Below are 18,284 nucleotides of genomic sequence, written 5' to 3' on the forward strand. Positions count from 1 at the left end.
GAAGGTCAGTCACTCCCAATCGCAGCATTTCTGGGCATGGTTCCATGGCTGGAACCCTAATCGTTTCCTCAACTGCGATGACGACAGGGCGCATCGAAAGGACCCCAAGGAAGAAGAGAAGATGGAGGGTGAGTAAGTGATGGTCAGGTGAACGTTCGTGAAGAAGATTTGTGGCATTGCATTGTCTTTGGCTCAATAGCTGATCATTCTCTTTGTCTTTTCATTTGATTCTCATTCTTGCGCTCATTTGCAAAAGGGCCAAGAGAAACGAGGAGTACTAGTCTCCTGCCAGTGTTGTTTAGTTCCTGGTCTAGTCGAGTAAGTAGAAAGTTGGAATCTCCCGAGTCCGGAAGAGGAGATCCTCGCGTGCCATCTTGCCCATCTGGTCTAGTTTGACCCCACCCAAACCTGAACTCCTAGTAGAATGTAGATACATATCAGCCAACTGGCATAACAACAATCGATACGGAGTCCATACATATACTGCAACATGAATCAATGAACAAATCCATAGCAAAGGAGACAGACAATCGCCGCCCACGTTACACAGTTCTCGGATCAGTGCAGTCTGTGCTCGTTCTTGTTCAACACAACCCCCATGTTGCGCCTCTACCAGCAAGCAAAGCCGCCATGATTCAAATCTCTATCCATAGTCAATCAGACTAAGGGCATGCCAATGCCATAGGGTTGAAAGGGCTTGCCTTAGCGTGATCTCTACCCTGGCCTGCCATTCCCATCTCATCCACACCAACAATCAAGCCAGCAGGTAGGCGCCTGTACGTAGAACAAGACCACTCAAAAATTCCGCCGCCGCCCGCTCGTCAAGCCACTTGAAAGGCTGAAGGCTGAAGGGCTGAGACAAGTGACGCGAACTAACTTGTACCTTATCTCAGCTACACTTTCTACCTACTTATATGTATCTCCAATCTCGGCATGGATATGAACTAGGTATCTCTCCGAAAGAAGCAATATTCAGTCAGTAAATGACAGCCCACAGTGCACACAGTCATAAAACTTATTGTAAGTGTAGTCTACCCCCTTTTCATAATTCTCCCACATCCGCCGCCGAGCAACCCGCGAGCCCAAAAAAAAAAAAAAAAAAAAGGGCTCCACTCCCAGGGAAGCCGTTGCTGCAGCGGATAGGACCATTCCTGCTTTCCTTTATCCTTGGCGTTGGAGACTTGGTTGGAAAGGGGGACATGGGGAATCCTGCCAATCAATCCGATTCGGTGGACGGGGGAAGGAACCTAAACTCCGTTGCGACTCGCTTTAGCCCAGGGCCAAGACGGTCTCTCATCCAAGTCATCTGGGAGATTGAATGTTGAACTGGCCAGTTGGACTTGGACCCAACTTGGCGCTTGGCCATCTCACGTCTCACAAGTCATTACCACTGACGCAGAAGGGGGGTCATCGAGAATTGACAGGACATGGATCATCGATCACCCCAAAACACCTATCAACCTCACTAACCTATCTTGGCTCGTGTTCGTATTGACTCAATGGAGCAAGGAGATGAGATGCGATGCTGGGAATACTCGGTCACATGACCCGTCATCTTGGGCTCATCTCATCCCTTGCTCTCTTGGCTTGTACTCCGTACAAGGCTTATTGACAATCATCAACAAAAGAGCACCCTCCAGATTACCAATAGTATTTACCAGTCATACATATCCTTTTGCCCCGGTCGGATCGTCTATCAACAGTTCCATATCATATCTATGTCTTTTTATCCTTCCGGCTGCTTTAGCCTTACCCCGCCCATCAGCAAACAGCACCGCTTGAAGCGAACCGAACACAAAAGGACAGGACAAGGCAGGCGTACACAGCAGAAGTGGCTCGGGTCGTTTCTACATCACAGCCAACCGATTCTCGGCGACACACAAAAAAATAAGACGAAGAAAAAAAGCAAAAGCAAAGTAAAAACACACGGGGGATCAAGATGTTTGTATTGATTCGTGACCACATTGCCAGCACACTGCACCCACCACGCCACTAGGGCAGTGGCTCACCCATCAAAACGGACATTTACTCCTGGGCCTTGGCCTCGCCCTCAGCCGGGGCATCCTTCATCTCCGTATCGTCAGCCTTCTCATCGGCCTTCTTGGCCTCCTCCTCAGCCTTGCGCTGAGCCTCGGCCTCGGCCCGCTTCTTGGCGGCCGCCTCCTCCTGCGCCTGCAGGACAGCCTGGCGCTCGGCCTCAGCCTTCTCGCGGTGGCGCTGGATGATGGGTCCGGCAATGAAGCGGATCTCATCCATCTTAGCCACGTAGACGGACTTGGACGTGTCCTCACCCTCCTCATAGAGCCAGTCCTAGTGACCGGTTAGCATACGATCAATGGTGTTGGGATCACAAACTCGGCGAGACAAGAACTTACCTCGGTGTCCATGAGCTTAGCACGCAGCTTCTCCTTCTCCTCCTCGCTGGCGAACTCGGCATACACGCCCTCGATCTTGTCACGCAGCTCGTAGATGCTGGCCTCGAGCTCGTTCTTCTTCTCGTCGGTCTCAGCGATCAACTTGTCCTCCATGTACATGGCGTTCTCACGCTCGGTGAAGGTGTTCTTGAGCGACTCATCGATGCCGGGGGTGCCGGAGGAAATGGGCAGGTCACCCTTGCGGACCTGCTTCTTGACCTTGCGGGTCTTCTTGGGCTGCTCACCAGCCTTGGCATCGGTATCCATGGCCTAATCACGTTAGCCTCTATCTGATGGATGCATTTCAGAAAATGGAAAACTCACCTCGCCGTTCTCACCCTCCTCAGGGACGGGTTCCTCGACTTCCATGTCCTCAACATAGTAGCCGGACTCAACGTTAAGGATACCGTGCAAGTTCAGGCGGGCCTTGAGCTTGCAGATCATGAAGTCATCGTTGGCATCAGCCTTGACTCCCTTGACAGAGAAGCGGCCAACCCAGGGGTTGATCTTGCCAGGGAGCTGCTCAGGATTGGCGTAGCGAGCCTCGAGATCGAAGGGCTGCTTGCGGTAGAAAGTAAGGATCTTGGTGGAGGGCATAACATTGCCACGGTTGAAGACAGTCAGGCTAGTGTCTTCATCGGGGATGTCGGCGGACTGCTCCCAGGTGAACTCAATGGGGTAGCTCACAATGTCGTGCACGGAGAAGTCACGGACACGGAAGACGGGGGAGAGGATGGCACAGCTGAAAGCACAGCCACGGGCAATGGCCTCATCCTGGTTGAGGGTGAAGGACAGGTTCTTGCCGAAGAACTTGGCAACGGCATCCTTGACGGCGGGCACACGGGTACAGCCACCGACCATCTCGATGGAGTCAATGTCCTCGGGCTTGAGCTTGGCCTCGGCGAGGGCCTGCTCAAGGGGAACGGTGATACGCTCAAGGAGGGGCTTGACCATGACCTCCAACTCCTCACGCTTGACGATGGCGCGGACATCAACATCCTCCATCAGAGACTCGATGCTCATGGGAGCAGCAGGGTTGGCCGACAGAACCTTCTTCATCTTCTCGGCAGCGGCGAGGGTACGGGACCAGGCCTTGGCGTTGGTGCGGACATCGATCTTGAACTTCTCCTTGAACTCATCGGCGAAGTGCTCAGTGAGAGCCTTGTCGAAGTTACGGCCACCGAAGTGACGGTCGTAGGCAGTGGACTTGACATTGAGCTCACCCTTGCGGAACTCCACGATGGAGGCGGTGTAGTCGCTGTAACCGATGTCAACGAACATCACACGGCGGGGCTTCTCCTCGGGGCCGGGCAGGTCCAGCTTGGTGATACCGTATCCGAGGGCCGTGGCGGTGGTGTCGTTGATCAGGCGGAGAACCTTGAGGCCAGCAATCTCACCGGCATCGATCATGGCGCGGCGCTGAACATCGGTAAACCAGGCGGGGACACTGATGGTAACGTCGGAGACGGGCAGCTTCAGCTCCTTGGCGGTGATGTCTCTGATCTTGGTCAGGTACATGGCGACCAGCTGAGTGGCAGTGAACTTCTCCTTCTTGCCGAGGTAGTTGACCTCGACACCGGCCTGGCCATTGACATCACAGATCTGAGCCGTGCTGTAATCCTGCTCAACCTGGACATCGGGGTCGTTGAAGGAGCGGCCGATCAAGCGCTTCAGGTTGCCGACCGTGTTCTTCAGGTTCGAGGTCTCTTGAGTCTTTGCGGCCTCACCGATGTGTCTGCTTCTGGCGCTGAAACCAACCAGGGAACTATAGCACAAAATCCGGTCAGTATGATCAACGCAGGACAATGGAATTGAGAACCAGTCGACTTACGGAGTAGATCTGTTGGAGACTTCATTGGTAATCTAATTGTGATCAAGAGGAACAGGGTTAGTTCTCTGTTGGTAAAAATGAGTTCTCCGCCAGCGCCGACGATAGAAACGGCGAGGAGCGGGAAAATTGCGTAGAGGGGCAGAGATGGAAAGAGATATACGCACAATATCAATACCCTTGTTACGGGCAACACCGACCTTGGTGCTCTGAGCACCGAGATCAATACCAACGACAGACATTGTAGAGAGAGTGTGTGGTGGTGGGGGAGGGAGGGGGGGAGGGCGAAATGGAGAGAAAAGGTGTAATGAGAGAGAGAGGTGTTGGTAATATTATGGGGGAGGAGGGGAAGGTTGGGAGGGAGGATCCAGAGCAAAAAGAAGAAGAGGGACGAGGGGGGAGAATTTGCAGTTACGCCACTATCGGGCGGTCAGTTAGGTAAACCTAGGTTGAATCCTGTGGCTCAGTTCGTCACTTGGGACTATGTCGGGCAACAGCGGGCAGGGAATGGGTATCAATCAATATTAGACTACACAAAAGCGAAGTTGAGTTTAGGCAAAACTAAGGAAGCATCTAGCAATGAGGAAGGAAACAGATTCCTGATAGAAATAACCTGGATTTGACTCATTATCCTGCCAGTATATGATCTATCTGGCGCACTCTTGGAGGCAAACGCTGAGGAAGTCATCGAACCTTCCAGCGCCTCCTCGAGTCCTCCCGCGCCGTCACCGCCCTTTGTCTGCCTGGCATTTTCGAGTTCACCGCCTTGGTGGGGCTTATCGATAAAATCAGAGTTTTACTTTCCCTGCTATTGGTTCAAAGCTCCCTTGCTACTGCCTCAGGCCTCCAACTAGCACCTACCATAGCGCAATCACTCGGGGATGTTCTAGAGACATCGACCAAAAGTACTCTGGGCATGTTAGGTAATGAATATGTTAACTTGCTTGGCGACAGCCATCCTCTCATGCAACAAGTGTCTACGAGCCTTGGCAAAAGCAGTACCTTGTTAGACAGCTAAATTGACAAGCTGTTGATGCAATACAACATTAGAATCTTCCACACGAAGAAAGATGAAATCCAGAATGCTACTAAAAGAGAGGCGCGCATGTCAACATTTCGCCATTGAACATGCATAAATTATCCCGAACTCCATGAATGCATGCTCCGCTTCCGCTTCCCTCACTCCGCCATCTCTTCGTTTCTTGGCCATTACGTACAATCCCAGTACGCAGAACACGTAGAACGACTGGTTCCTCGCTCATCTAAGTTGGGGAGAAAGCAGTGACAGAACCGTTGCGCGGATGTAAGGAATCAGGAAAGATATTCGGGGCTCTCATGCCTGATCCGTCCGGTGATAGGTTGCGACACTCATTCGTCTCGTCCGCCGTTTCATTCGCAGTGCTGTATGTGGCCGGAGGCTGGGACTGATTGCTTGGCTGCTGCACTAGGTCACCCTCATGATCCTCAGCTGATGGCGAATACGGTTCACCCACTGCAGCGTCAGGGCCATGAACTCGTTCGGTATGTGGTGTCGACCCGATAGATCCCGGTGCATCATAGGCGGGATAGACTTTGGCTTGCTCTTGTCCTTTCACTAAGCTCTCCACAGGCAGTGGGAGACAGATTGAATTCGTACCAGAGTCTGTCGTCGCCACCGACTCCAGAGAGTAAGAGGGATGTAGGCCTATTCGGGGAACCCCTGGCAGGGGGGTCATGTATCTAACCATGGCGGATTCGAGGTCTTGTTGTTTCTGAAGATCGCCGTAGTTTTCAGGGAGCGGCGGTGCACCCGACAAGCGTCCATGGAGTTTCTTGCTTGGGCGGACGGGAATACCCCGTTCATCGGCCTTGGTACGAAATGTATCGACCATCACATTGAGCTCATCACCCTGCTCCCTGGCCTTTTCCACAGCTTCCTCCGGTGATGTATGCTCGTCGGCTTTCGCCGCGTCAGCTCGGGGTCCTCCCCACGTGCGCTGACCGGCGGTGAATATTCCATACACCATGTAGAGCCAGTTAAAGAAAGGATTCACAATGAACATGAGTGGGTAGAGCCAAGCCTTGAATCGCTTGAGCTTCAATCCAAAATACAGCATCAGCAGGTAGTTGAGGCCTAATGAGATTGCAATGAAGCCCACGGGAAGGCTTTTGATCTTGCTAGAAGTGGTGATGAGCGACACAACCAGGATTAAAAACAGCAAAGCGGTGGTCCGAATTGTGTTCTGCATGAAGCGCACCAAGCACAGAAGAGGATATCGCCTCCAGAGTCTGGCATCGGTTAGCATACACACTTCATTGGTGATGAAGCCGAGAAACCAGCGACGCCGTTGCTTTAAGAGACTACTGAAAGTCTGGACGGCTTCCGTTTTGCAGAATGCACCAGTGCACATTTGAATCTGATAGCGCTCAGCTGCGCCAATCATGAAGAGATGCGTCAGCCATCGATCTTCACCAAGGTGGCACTTTCCGTAGTCGAAAAGGTCCTCGCACTGCTCTGCTTTGTCCGCGAAGTAGTACTTCGCCATCTTGCGGAAGGCTGAGAATCGCAGCATCGTTAAAGCTCCTGGGAGGCAGGTTACAGCACCACAGCCAGATTCGACTGAACGCTCGAAAAGTTGCCCGTGCACATACTCCATATCCTGCAAGACGGTGATCAGGGAGTTCTTCGCTGTTGTCGACGTGATGATGCCGGTCATTGCTAGCATGTTATGCTTGCTTCCCGGTTTCAATTCCATGTCATACATAAAGTTCTGCAAGCACAGCTTGTCAAGGATGCAGTCGGAATCGATGAACAAAAGGAAGAGGTCATCCTGACGCTTGAGGTACTCAGCGTATACTTTGTCGATCAATTTGAAGGTTTGTTTCTGGCAATGCCGTTTCCCGCCGTGCTTGAAGCGTGAGACTGTTATCCTTGCGCCTTTGTATGTCACATCAATGCTCTGTGGGTAGGACTCCAGTGAGATTGGAATACCAAGATGATGGATAACCTGGAGGTAAGGCTCATCAATGCTGCCTCCGTCGTATGATAGAAACACATGGATACAGTATGCTGGGTAATCACTGCAAACCACTGAGTCTATCGCTTTGATCAGTACACATGGTTCCTCTTTGAATACGGGCATGACTATGACCGTCTTCGGCGCAGTGCGGTCATCCAAGGCTTGCTTGACCCGCTTTGTCCTCCCAACAGAATTGATAATGAGCCGGTTCACGCAAAACAGCCAGGGTATCACGAGTAGAACAGAGAATGTCCAGAACGCAAACCATTGAAGGATTGAGGTCAGCTTTATCGGAAAGTATCGAGTTATCTGCGCTGGCAAGGGAAGGATAGCGATCATGACTGGAAAGAATATTCCCCTGGGCGCATGAAACATCAGATCTTGTCGGATCAAAACATCAGCTTCAAGATAGTCCTACCTGAGCAATGAGAAAAGTATAATCATAACTACTGCCAGGGTTCTGATGCTCCAATGGTCTGCTTTCCGGTAGACTTTGACAAGACAGTATATGAAGGCGGCAAGGAATAGTATCCATTCCAGAAGGGCGGCAATCAGCAAGGGCCCTAGAATTGAGACATAGATGATCTAGACGTTGATCAGTTACGGCTTGCTCACGATAATGCGAGAGAGTTCTCGAGGTACATCTCTGATCGGCCATGGCTGAAGCTGCACCGGCTGTCCTTGCATCGCCATCTTGGAGTATGTCAGCTATCTGACACAACTTTCTTCGAGCAGCCGAGATAAGAGGCGTGTGAATTCAAGCAGACGAGTGGTCTTCACAGGAGAACAATGCGATTTCCGGTCATTCTCTAGGCAGCCACTGTGCTTTGTCGTAAAACGCACGGGTAGATCTGATGCTGTAATATGCAACGATGCTGATACTAACGGAATAGCTTAGGCCATATATGTTGGCATGGTAAGTATTGGCGAGACAGTGCCTATTCACCATAATGAACAACAATATTTCAACAGGTCCAGGGAACCTGCACAGCCAGAACAGCCAGAACAGTCTGCAGAAAAGGCAGGTGCATCTGATGCCGGAAGGAAAGTAAGAGTTGCTCGGAACATCTTCAAGCGTTCTGACCAGCAATGGCACAGGACCAAGACCATAGGGAATCGCAGTGGATTTTTGTAGATGCGGGCAAGGTTTATATTGGTTGCTTCTGAGTACGTCGCGACTCATGATGAGGCGATGAATGTACGCACACCCGGCAATACTGTATCTTCCAGCTGCTGAGGACATCGGCAAGTATGCTTTCTCGGTTTGGACTGGAGCTTCTTCGGTATCGTCATATACAGGTTAGCCGCGAAGCGGGGAGAAGCTGAAGAGCCGCGATGGTGTTTGATTGGTAGTCGCTTCATGTTGAATTGATGCGAGCTCAAAATATCCGCAGGTGATGTTTGAAGGCTGCAGTTAAAGGGAGCGATATATAGAACCAGAACATATGCAGACCGATTCAGAATGTCCGTCAGCCTCCAGGATTTATGATCACATACTTCCAGGTGCTCATTCATATCAGTGTGAAAACGTAAGGTTGAATCATGGATAGGTCATGGTATAGTCCACTACATTATGTCCCAAACTGGTTAGTCACTCGAGCATAACCATGCGCCACACCTAGTTATGCCTGAGGCACTGTGTAGAACTAATGTGGCGCAAGCTCCGCGGGCGCATCAGAAAAAATTTCCCCCTCGCGGCGCATTGGCCTGCGAAATTTCCCTCTTGCAGCCGGAGCAGCAAACCCCCATCCTTCTTTCACTCCTTTTTATTATTCTTTGCTTGCAAGGGTCTTTTGGTTCTGGCCGATCTTATATTCCTGTGACCAATTCTTCTTTATTTTTTGCCCTGAAGATATTCCAAGGTGAGCATTTGACTCCGAGTTAGCAAATTCTCCTACTTTTTGCCCCCGCTCCTGCTGCACACGGACATATTCGATCATCATTGGCCGGGCTGATCCGTATCGCGACCCCGGCGAGAGAATTCGATTTTATTTATGCTCGCTTACCACCCTCGCGCATTACTCTATTATTCTTCAGGCGCCATTACTGATTCTTGGACAACTACAGGAGGAGTATTCTTTTATCATTCACTCAACCCCCGCCTCAGTCCTACCTCCACCCTACAACACCACAACATGTCTGACGAGCAGAAGCCCGTCGCCCAGCCCAACGCTGAGGCCGAGAAGGATGTCCAGAACGTTCTGGCCGAGCTGAAGGGCGATAGCAGCGAGGCTGCCGCTGCTCCCGCGGCCGAGGAGAAGAAGCAGACGACCGACGAGGCGGCGGAGGAGGCGCGCATCGTGGAGGCGGCAGCCAAGCTGGGCGAGCAGTCCGCGAAGGCCGAAGAGGCGAAGCAGGAGAGCAAGAAGCAGGACGAGCAGCGCTCGAACAACAACCAGGGAGGTCGCAGCGGGCGGCCCAACTACCGCAACAACGTCAAGTTCGACCCGTCAAACCAGGAGGTGACTAGCGACCCGGTGCAGATCCGCAAGCAGGTGGAGTTCTACTTCTCGGACTCAAACCTCCCGATGGACAAGTTCCTGCTCAGCAAGGTGGGCGGTAGCAGCAACCGGCCGGTGTCGCTGGAGCTGCTGCACTCGTTCAAGCGCATGCGGCGCTTCCAGCCGTTCAGCGCGATCGTCGAGGCGATCAAGTCGTCGGAGATGGTCGAGCTGACGGACAACGACACGTGCGTACGCCGCAAGACCCCGCTCCCGGAGACGGTGACGGCGAACCACGACCCTACGGTGGTGCGCACCTTCGAGGACAAGTCCATGAACCGCAGCATCTACGCCAAGGGCTTCGGCGAGGAGGGCCCCACCACCCAGCTTGAGATCGAGGAGTTCTTCGCCCCCCACGGCCCCGTCAACGCCATCCGCCTCCGCCGCGCCTACGACAAGACCTTCAAGGGCAGCGTCTTCGTCGAGTTCGAGTCCGAGGAGAAGCAGCAGGCCTTCCTCGCCCTGGACCCCAAGCCCAAGTGGAAGGACCAGGACCTGCTCATCAAGAGCAAGAAGGACTACTGCGACGAAAAGGTCCGCGAGATCGAGGCCGGTCGGGTCAAGCCCAACGGTGGCCGTGGCCGTGGTGGTCACCGCGGCGGTCGCGGTCGTGGCGGCAACCGTGGCGGCCGCGGCGACAACAAGCGTGGCGACTGGAGAGACCGTCGCGGCGGTGCTAACCAGAAGAATGGCGCCAGCGACAAGAAGGAGGAGCCCAAGGAGGAGCGCCGTGAGGTCCAGAAAGACGCTCGGTAAGTTTCTCTTTTTTCCCCCGTACACCCACCCTTCCATTACGCATCACAACCACGATCCAATTCTAACCACCCCCTCTTTCTAGTGGCGTTCCCGTCGTTCAGAGCACCACCGAGGAGTCCTCCGGCCAGAAGCGCTCGCGTGAAGAGGACGGCGCCAACGGCGACCACCCCGCCAAGAAGGTGGATGCCAAGCAGGAGTAAAAGCGACAAAAATCTTGATATTTTCCAAAAGAGATACCAACCGGTTAAGAAAACCAGAGAGAGATTTGAATTCCTTTTGGGTGTATTTCATGGATGATGGGATGGACTTTCAAAAAGAAAAAGCATGGCCTGGCTCGAAATTTCCCTTGACTTAAAACAGAAGACCATATCATAATGGCGTTGTACATTTACCCTCTTATTTTCATTATTCTTTAGCTTTCTTCAACAACAATGGACTTGGGTTCCGAACAAGGGCGCAGCGTGTCCAGGGATGATTGTAAATGTACTAGCATCGTCAGGACCGAATGGATGGGTGGATTTGGTTTGGTGGAGCTTCAAAAGGTGGTTTGTGGTTGGATGAGTTGTCGGAGAAGCGTCGAGGTGGATGCGAGACTGTAGTGACATTTGTGGTCTTCCAGCTCAAGCCAAGATACAATGACATGTAACCTGTATGTACAATTGATCGTGGGTCCGTTCCCTTCGTTTTCTCCTGGGTATTCTTATACATGTCCTAATAGTATTCTTCTTTTACTATCGACGGTTCTTGCTTCCAATAGCAATTGTCCTGACTATGGATTGTATGCCTACCCAGAGTGCATCGCTACAGACCTATTTCTTCTTCTTCGTCTTATCCACCACGTCAATCCACTGCGTCCGCAGTCCGCGCCGAGTCAGTGCCTCTTCTAACGCCCGCCGCTGGTCACCCTGGATCAACACTTCCATGACGCCCTTGGCTGCGCCCGTCGCCTGCGCGACACTGGTGCTGCTGGCGCATTTCTTCTGCAGCTCCTCCGCCAGCAAGCTCGGAATGATGCCGAACACTTCAAGTCCGGAGACCTTGGTGACGGTCTTAGAGCCCGTGCGGCGCTCCAAGGTGATGGTGGCTTTAGGGGCGGCGCCAGCCTTGGGCTTCACGCTGGCCAGGGTCTGGCCCGGTTTCAGGATTACGTAGTGAGCGGTCATGAGACTGTGGTCGTCAACGAGGCGTTTCAGGAGCGCGTCGCGGGTGGTCTTGCCGCGGGCGAGGGTACTGCGGTCGTCCGACGAGGGGGAGGTGAAGACAGTGTTGGCGAGGAACGGGTTGAGATTGATGATGCGTTTGTTTTGCGGGTCGATGAGGGGGGGGCTCTGGGACTGGATATACTGGTCCAGATGACTGGACACGTCGGAGTACTTGTAGTAGTTGCTGGGATGGGTGCTGGAGAGGGCTGGGAAGATGGTGGGTGCCAGCTTGCCTGTAGGACGGTACAGGGTCTGGACTGTGAGGGTTTGCCCGACAGAGGGATCACCATCTGAGGCGACGGACTTACTAGCCGCTCCACCGGGGGCGACGGGCTTGCCGGCATTCTCGACCGCGTTCTTGGATGGCAGTCTGTAGGGGACGAACTGCTCGACTCGGCGATCATTGAAGTCCACATCGAGGATGACGGTTTCCTGTCCGTTACGATCCTTGGACTTGACCAAACGCTGCTTGTCGAGGTATTTGATAAACTTCTTGACATTCTTCCAGCTCGTCTTCTTGATTTGGTAGAACTGGGCTTGTTTGGGCGTGAAGATGGGAAGATAAGGTGTAATCATGTTCGACACCAGTGCAGAAGGTTGGACCGGTAAGGCCAAGCCGTGGTTGGGCGCGGAAGGGTTGTCTTGTTTGAGCTTGTGTAACGAGTAAAGGAAAGCCTTCACAAAGGTCTCGTCGATTTCTGTGAACCATCAGAATGGAACAAGAGAGATCATCAAAAACAGCAACAAGTCTTACTAACCTTTAGTCGACGGCTCTTTCTCATCAACGACAGGCTCTTCCTCGGCCGATTGAGGCGCTTCGGCAGAAGGCTCGTCATCTTCTGCAACCTGGGCCGGGGCCTGTTCATCTATATTGAGATCATTCACAGCGCCCTCAATCTCCTTGGTGTCGCCTTCGTCCTCTCCTTCCACCTCGTCCCAGCCTTCCAAATATTCAGGCGCCGGCTGACCCGGCTTGGACGACGAACTCCAAGCCCAGAGCTCGTCACCTTCCCAGTGGAGTCCGCGAACAGCGTGACCCTTTGTGCCCTGCACTTCTCCCAGAGCCGAGACATCAATTTCACAGACGCCCACGAATCGCGGCACGGTATACCTATCCAGATCAGCCACAGCAACGACCGCACCCTTAACCGCACGCTCATCGAACGGCGGCTCATTCGCAAGACCAGGAGTCATCAAATCCGCTCCTCCTTGGAGCTTCTGCATCACCATCCCCGGGGTGTGGAGCAAGGGTACTAGGTCTGCATTGTGCCATAGTGTGTAAACGGTCGGGTAAAGACGTCCATCAGCGCCCGGGCCGTGGTCGACCTTGAACCACAAGACGCGCTCGTCGCCTCCAGCATGCGTTCCCACATATACTGTGCCCTGGACCTCCCGAAGCTGGGGACCGGCCGTCGTGGCGAATCGTGCGGACAAGCAGTTGTCGGGGAGAAGAGCATTCCGAATCGAGGTGAGGTTCGGCGCCGTGGGGTTGGACGCGCTGGGAGCAGCAGCCGAATCGTCACCACTGGGCTCCACCGGCGCGCTCGATGGGATCTCTATTTTATAGTCGGAAATGATCTGATCGGCGATCTTCCTGCGATCGGAGGATCGCAAAGGCGCAAGGTTCTTGATCTATAGTGATCAAATTATCAGTGATAAAATTCGAGCAGCGACTCGGAGAACTGACAATGCGGGGGAGGGGTAATTTACGGTAGGCTTCTTTTTGAACATGATGGGCGGAAATAAAGATACAGGATAATGCGTATGTGTGTATGTATGATAGAAGAAAGTCAGTACCCTTCCGCCATTACAGGATTATAGGCGAGCATAAAGAGTATTGGAGCTCAAAGAAATGAAAAGGATGTAGCAGCTGGTGGGGGTGGCAGGAGTGATGGAGATGAGTCCGTCTGCCGCAACAACAATCGGCCGCTTTTTCCCCGCCTTCGATTAAATCATAGCATACAGTAGTTAACTACTTGATAACAGTCCTCCCCCCACCACCATCCTGCATCATTGTACCTCCTTTCATCGAGGTTGCCTTGTCAACACGTAGAGTCCCCAGCGAGAACGGCCAGTGCTGAACAATCATATGAGTGCTCGCGCATTGTACTGAGACTGGTCGAACTCACATCAGTAAAGCAAAGTGCAGTTCATCGCTGGTAGACCTGCTACTTCTTCGCCATCTGTCTCTCCTCCCAAGCTTTCTGGTCCATATCCCTCAAGCCTTTTAGGATGGCCATGGTCTCCTCAAGATCATCGGGATTGTGTATATTCAAACCGTAGGAGAGCCCCAGATTCCAGACACTGCCATAGCCGGAGTCCTTGAGCCACTGGTACTGGCTCTTCTGGTTGGGTTCCATGTCGGATGGCGCGTTACGATTGTTCTGCGAAGGAGGCATGGTTGTAAAGAGCTGTTTCGTAATGGTGAACGCGAGCGGGGAAGCTGAGCGAAGTGACTCTGTAAAACAGCCAGGTGAGCTTGAAGACGAGATGGGTTGAGTGAGTGTTGAGTTGAGATGAGCTGAGTCGGAGACACTGGCCGGCAAGTACCCGCTCTCTCATTCCAGACGGCAACCCGCTGCTTCCTGTTTGGGCACACTGTCATGAGGACGAGGCAGTATATGCACAAGTATCTTCAATGCCCTCGACTATAGACCTTCTGCAGCTGCAATCATGTACGCAATCATGGAGAAAGAATACCAAACCATATCAAGGCGAGCCTTATTTTCAAATTACAAGGAGAAAAAAATTTGAGAAACCAGTGCTTCAGAATTGATTTTATAGATACATAGTTGGATGCCCGACCCGTAATGAGAAGAATAATCACATTGAAACGGGAAAGCGCGGACGCTATTTATATGGAAAATTGGAAAGGAAGCGTGTTCGATCTATAGTCCACACCAGAGAAGAGCGCTTAGGCGGAGAGGTCGCGGGCGTGCTTCTTCTCGCTGACCAACCAGGTGAAGGTCTGCTTGAGAACGCTGAGGAACTGGTCAGAGCTCAGAGACTCGAAGTAGCTGGTGAGGTTGGTGCTGCTAGACACAGAAGCGCTGGAGCTGCTGGAGGAGCTGCTGGAGCTGCTGGGAGTGGAAACGTAGGTCTGCTGAGGAGCGCTACCGGTGACGGTAACCTGCTCAACATCAGTCGAGGTCTGGTAGGCAGTGGCAGTCTCGGTCTCGACAGCGGTGGCGGTCTGAGTAACGACGGAGCCAGAAGCAGAAGTGACGGAAGAAGCAGCGCTGGTAGCGGCGGCAGCGGCGGCAGTGCTAGAGCTGCTGGAGGCAGCGGCGGAGCTGGAAGAACCCGAGTTGGAGCTAGAGCTGGAGGAGCTGGAGGAGCTGGAGGAGGCGTTGTACATAGCAGGTCCGGGGATCTCGTAGGAAGACAGAGACTGGTAGATGTTGACCAGGATACCAGCATCAGTGTCCTTGTACAGGCTCTCACCAGCAGTGCCGGAGGGAGCGAGATCGCCACCACCCGTGACCTTCAAATTGAAGCACTGAGGATAGTTCTGCGCACCATCCTTGTTTCCGGCGGAGTGGAGAGCAATGATCTCGTGACGCAGAACGTAGTTGCCAGCCGCAATGTCGGAGGGGATAGTCACAGTCCAGCTGTTGTTGTTGGCGATCAGGTTATCACTGGCCCAGGTACCGGGGACGTTGTCATCACTGATAAGACCGCTCTCATCGATCTTGAAAAATTCGAGGTCGGTCTTAGTGACACTGCTGCAGTCACCGTTGCAGTTGGCAAGGTAGGTCAGGACAGGACCGTGGTGGCTCTCGGGCCAGGTAGTCCACTGGAGCTCGACAGTACCACCAGCCTTGACCTCAGCAGAGATGGCACCGGGCTTAGCACTCTTGTGGCAGATGATGTCGGCACTAGCATATTCGCTGCCGTCGACGAAGCCCAAGTCGGTGGCGCTGGTGGACCATCCAATGGTCTCCGGGGGGTCGCTCGAATAGGGGTAGGAGGTGACAATGTAACCGCCATAGTAGGTGCCATCGACAACAGCACCCGACACGTAACCGTGGCCAGCAACGAGAGCGGCCGAGCCGAGGATAACACCAGCAACCTTAGCGACAGACATTTTTTAGATTAACGCACAGCGTGAATGTAAATTTGAAAGTGGTGATTGGGAAGGAAAGAGTGACGAAGTAAACGGTCTTCAATCAATGAAGCCTGGAAAGAGAGTGTAAGAGAATGGAAGGTTCCGGGACCCAGGTAAAGAAAAGAATGAGAAGCTGGTGAGAAGAATGAAGAAGTCTCTCAACTCGTGCTTTGGCGCCTTCTTATATCTCCTTCCATTCTCTAATGCATCGGGGTTCCGCCAGCGCTCAGACCGGAACCACCGAGGCCAGAATAATGAAAGGTTCATTGCAGCCGGCCATGCTACACGTAGATTGCCTTGGCACCTGTCATGTTTCCACTTTCTATACGGGGTATCGGAGGCTGGAGATTGACTGAGATAGGTTCAACGCAGCAAGGCAGGTCTGAGATTGATGAAGACAGGCACCGGGCCACTAAGCGCCAGCCCGCCGGTGGGGTTCCAGATGCGACAATCCAGACATTCTCAGGAACACAGGCTACATTTGACTTGGCGCTGCTTGAAGGGGGGTGCTGGAGCGACACCAGGAGGACCCGATGGTACTCATCCTAACGGGCGAGTGGAGCTGTAAGCGCCGGTGCTCTGGCGGCAGCCTGCGACAAAGCACGTTTCAACTGGGAGCCAAGCTGCTCCAGGTCCGCCCTGCCAAGAAATGACAATTGTAAGGAGTTGCAGAACGCATCTCTGTAACCAGTCAAGTTTTAGTTTTAAGCAGTATCCGCAAGGAAGCTTTGACTTGACGATAGCGTTGGAGACTCATTAACGGCGATGATGGTGGCGGTTTTTATCACATGGATGAAAACCTTGAAGAAGTAAGCTAAAATCAGCAGCCACGTGCCATGCCGCGCTACAGACCGAGGGTCGAGGAAGCTTACCTGATCCTCTACTCATGCTCGACTTTATTATCGCCTTCCCATCATGGCTTTGAATCGCAGAAATCCTCGATCATTTTTGATCCATCTATACTACTGGGAGGCGGTGGACATTAATGGAAACTCATAATTCGACGGGGGTCTGGGCATGCCGAAGGCTCATCCTAGGCCTGTGAGCCGGCGCCTCCACCTTTCCGCCTAAATGGCGCCATTTGGTCACATACTAATTAATCCTTTAACAGGCGCTCAATCCGTTGGACAGGTCCGGCAGGTCGAGATCGAGACTCCTGATGAAATTACAAGGGTAACTTGTCAATTCGGTCTTGGCTTTCAGAGCACTGCCCTACAAGACTACGGAGTACAGCCCGACTCCTGCATCTCCATATTTTCCCGAGACCTGGAGGCTGGGAGCACCTTCTCAAATCATTCATTGTGTGAATGCTACTCTGCAATGCTAGGTTCAGCCTGCGCTCTACAAACGTAAATTCAAGCGTGTGGCTCGATGCAAGGATAGCGTCTCAGGGTCTAGCAACCCATGCAGGGTCACGCATAAGCTGCTAGCAAGTCGAAACGCCCTACGGAAAACGCACTCCTAGTATCGTGGGTCGAGTCGCTGCCCAGTGCCTTGCCCACCCTTCTCGTTTTCATCCTCATGGGCTCGGAGGTGCAAAGTGCATACCTTGGTCATAGGTCTTTCTACCTGAAACACCCTTCCGCGGGTATTTTGACCGTTTCCAAGATTGTAGCTCCATTTCAACCAACCAAGCTTTCTCCAAACGAGGAGATGGTGCTTGTTTCTTGTGGAAGGCTTGATGTCTCACTCGCAGCTTGCTCGGTGTCTTTAGAGGATATTAATTTTTGAATGTAGTTGAGTCACTTCGAGAACGAGCCTTAGCAAAGCCTGGCCCTGCTGGATTTTTATAAAGACATCTACACAATGTCTATGTGGGGAAAACACGCAGCCTTTGTGTCTAGGGGACGCTTTATGCCGAATTGTGAACGGAACAAGCAACGGAAAGACCTCATCTTCAAATTATTGTTCTTCACAGTGACTTGTGGACTTCCAGTATATCCTTGTCATTGCTCCAGTGCGCGGGGAAGAGTAAGCGAGGGCCGCCCCTGTCCACTTCAACTTCTGCAAGAGAATCTATGCGCAACCATTGCTCTCATAGTCACGTCTTGTCCAATCTAATGACCAATTACCATTAGCTTACTCAAAATTTGCCATGTGGTCATGCGCTGTTCGCTTGTGACACTTCAGAATCTAACTAGGTTTAGACAATATGGCCATCGTACATATGCCCCTGCAGCTTCAGATTTCGTACCACGATCTGGTAATAATAGATCGGAACATGGCGAATAGAAAGCCATTCACGCGGAATCCCAAATGTACACTTTTCCTTCCCACAAGCCTATCCCCTGTGCATAGAATCGATGAAACTCTACGGTCTTCGATATATCTTTATTCAAGGTCCCATAGAGGGTTTGTATGTCAAAATCGTCGACTAGTTACGAGGCATGAAATCATTCGAAGGCCACTATTGTCTTCTCTATAATTTCACACTGTCTTATACCCAGCTGACGCTAAGAACCACAGCTACATGTCA

General features: G+C 52.5%; 7 protein-coding genes across 7 annotated transcripts; 1 reads left to right on the forward strand and 6 right to left on the reverse strand.

Annotated features, from left to right (window-relative positions):
* Positions 1–1,685: 1,685 nt before the first annotated feature.
* hsp88 (Hsp70 chaperone Hsp88) lies at positions 1,686–4,518 on the reverse strand. The gene is made up of 5 exons (XM_025695404.1): positions 4,410–4,518; positions 4,246–4,277; positions 2,739–4,179; positions 2,376–2,684; positions 1,686–2,310 (listed from the first exon to the last, which is right to left on the reverse strand). The coding sequence occupies exons 1-5, from the start codon at positions 4,482–4,484 to the stop codon at positions 2,026–2,028; spliced, it is 2,142 nt and encodes a 713-aa protein (XP_025550278.1). The 5' UTR covers positions 4,485–4,518; the 3' UTR covers positions 1,686–2,025.
* An 814-nt stretch (positions 4,519–5,332) lies between these two features.
* chsD (chitin synthase D) lies at positions 5,333–7,934 on the reverse strand (the record flags this gene model as incomplete). The annotated part of the gene is made up of 3 exons (XM_025693876.1): positions 5,333–7,599; positions 7,660–7,826; positions 7,884–7,934. The coding sequence occupies 3 exons, from the start codon at positions 7,932–7,934 to the stop codon at positions 5,505–5,507; spliced, it is 2,313 nt and encodes a 770-aa protein (XP_025550279.1). The 3' UTR covers positions 5,333–5,504.
* Positions 7,830–8,585, reverse strand: BO97DRAFT_105018 (uncharacterized protein). Its single transcript, XM_025689862.1, has one exon. The coding sequence runs from the start codon at positions 8,482–8,484 to the stop codon at positions 8,044–8,046; it is 441 nt and encodes a 146-aa protein (XP_025550280.1). The 5' UTR covers positions 8,485–8,585; the 3' UTR covers positions 7,830–8,043.
* Positions 8,586–9,060: 475 nt separating this feature from the next.
* Positions 9,061–10,934, forward strand: BO97DRAFT_406360 (tRNA maturation protein LHP1). The gene is made up of 2 exons (XM_025695405.1): positions 9,061–10,494; positions 10,581–10,934. Exons 1-2 carry the CDS (start codon positions 9,377–9,379, stop codon positions 10,696–10,698), a joined length of 1,236 nt encoding a protein of 411 aa, XP_025550281.1. The 5' UTR covers positions 9,061–9,376; the 3' UTR covers positions 10,699–10,934.
* Positions 10,935–11,307: 373 nt separating this feature from the next.
* BO97DRAFT_471170 (putative RNA binding protein Ligatin/Tma64) lies at positions 11,308–13,431 on the reverse strand (the record flags this gene model as incomplete). Its single annotated transcript, XM_025700023.1, has 3 exons — positions 11,308–12,398; positions 12,459–13,332; positions 13,411–13,431. The coding sequence occupies 3 exons, from the start codon at positions 13,429–13,431 to the stop codon at positions 11,308–11,310; spliced, it is 1,986 nt and encodes a 661-aa protein (XP_025550282.1).
* Positions 13,432–13,639: 208 nt separating this feature from the next.
* On the reverse strand, positions 13,640–14,195 carry BO97DRAFT_406361 (uncharacterized protein). Its single transcript, XM_025695406.1, has 2 exons — positions 13,830–14,195; positions 13,640–13,777 (listed from the first exon to the last, which is right to left on the reverse strand). Exon 1 carries the CDS (start codon positions 14,097–14,099, stop codon positions 13,869–13,871), a length of 231 nt encoding a protein of 76 aa, XP_025550283.1. The 5' UTR covers positions 14,100–14,195; the 3' UTR covers positions 13,640–13,777; positions 13,830–13,868.
* A 419-nt stretch (positions 14,196–14,614) lies between these two features.
* Positions 14,615–15,787, reverse strand: BO97DRAFT_347602 (lytic polysaccharide monooxygenase auxiliary activity family 9 protein; the record flags this gene model as incomplete). Its single annotated transcript, XM_025691857.1, has 2 exons — positions 14,615–14,939; positions 15,057–15,787. The coding sequence occupies 2 exons, from the start codon at positions 15,785–15,787 to the stop codon at positions 14,615–14,617; spliced, it is 1,056 nt and encodes a 351-aa protein (XP_025550284.1).
* Positions 15,788–18,284: the final 2,497 nt, after the last annotated feature.

Source organism: Aspergillus homomorphus, assembly GCF_003184865.1.
Source record: "Aspergillus homomorphus CBS 101889 unplaced genomic scaffold BO97scaffold_24, whole genome shotgun sequence".
In the NCBI taxonomy this organism is placed as follows: domain Eukaryota; kingdom Fungi; phylum Ascomycota; class Eurotiomycetes; order Eurotiales; family Aspergillaceae; genus Aspergillus; species Aspergillus homomorphus.

Excerpts from the sequence above, each read along its gene's own strand:
- hsp88 (XM_025695404.1), bottom strand. The coding sequence starts at position 4,484 with ATGTCTGTCGTTGGTATTGATCTCGGTGCTCAGAGCACCAAGGTCGGT. Across the intron at positions 4,180-4,245 it reads GTCTCCAACAGATCTACTCC|TTCCCTGGTTGGTTTCAGCG; the intron begins GTAAGTCGACTG and ends TTTGTGCTATAG. Across the intron at positions 2,311-2,375 it reads CTAAGCTCATGGACACCGAG|GACTGGCTCTATGAGGAGGG; the intron begins GTAAGTTCTTGT and ends ACCGGTCACTAG.
- BO97DRAFT_105018 (XM_025689862.1), bottom strand. The coding sequence starts at position 8,484 with ATGTCCTCAGCAGCTGGAAGATACAGTATTGCCGGGTGTGCGTACATT.
- BO97DRAFT_406360 (XM_025695405.1), top strand. The coding sequence starts at position 9,377 with ATGTCTGACGAGCAGAAGCCCGTCGCCCAGCCCAACGCTGAGGCCGAG. Across the intron at positions 10,495-10,580 it reads GAGGTCCAGAAAGACGCTCG|TGGCGTTCCCGTCGTTCAGA; the intron begins GTAAGTTTCTCT and ends CCCTCTTTCTAG.
- BO97DRAFT_406361 (XM_025695406.1), bottom strand. The coding sequence starts at position 14,099 with ATGCCTCCTTCGCAGAACAATCGTAACGCGCCATCCGACATGGAACCC.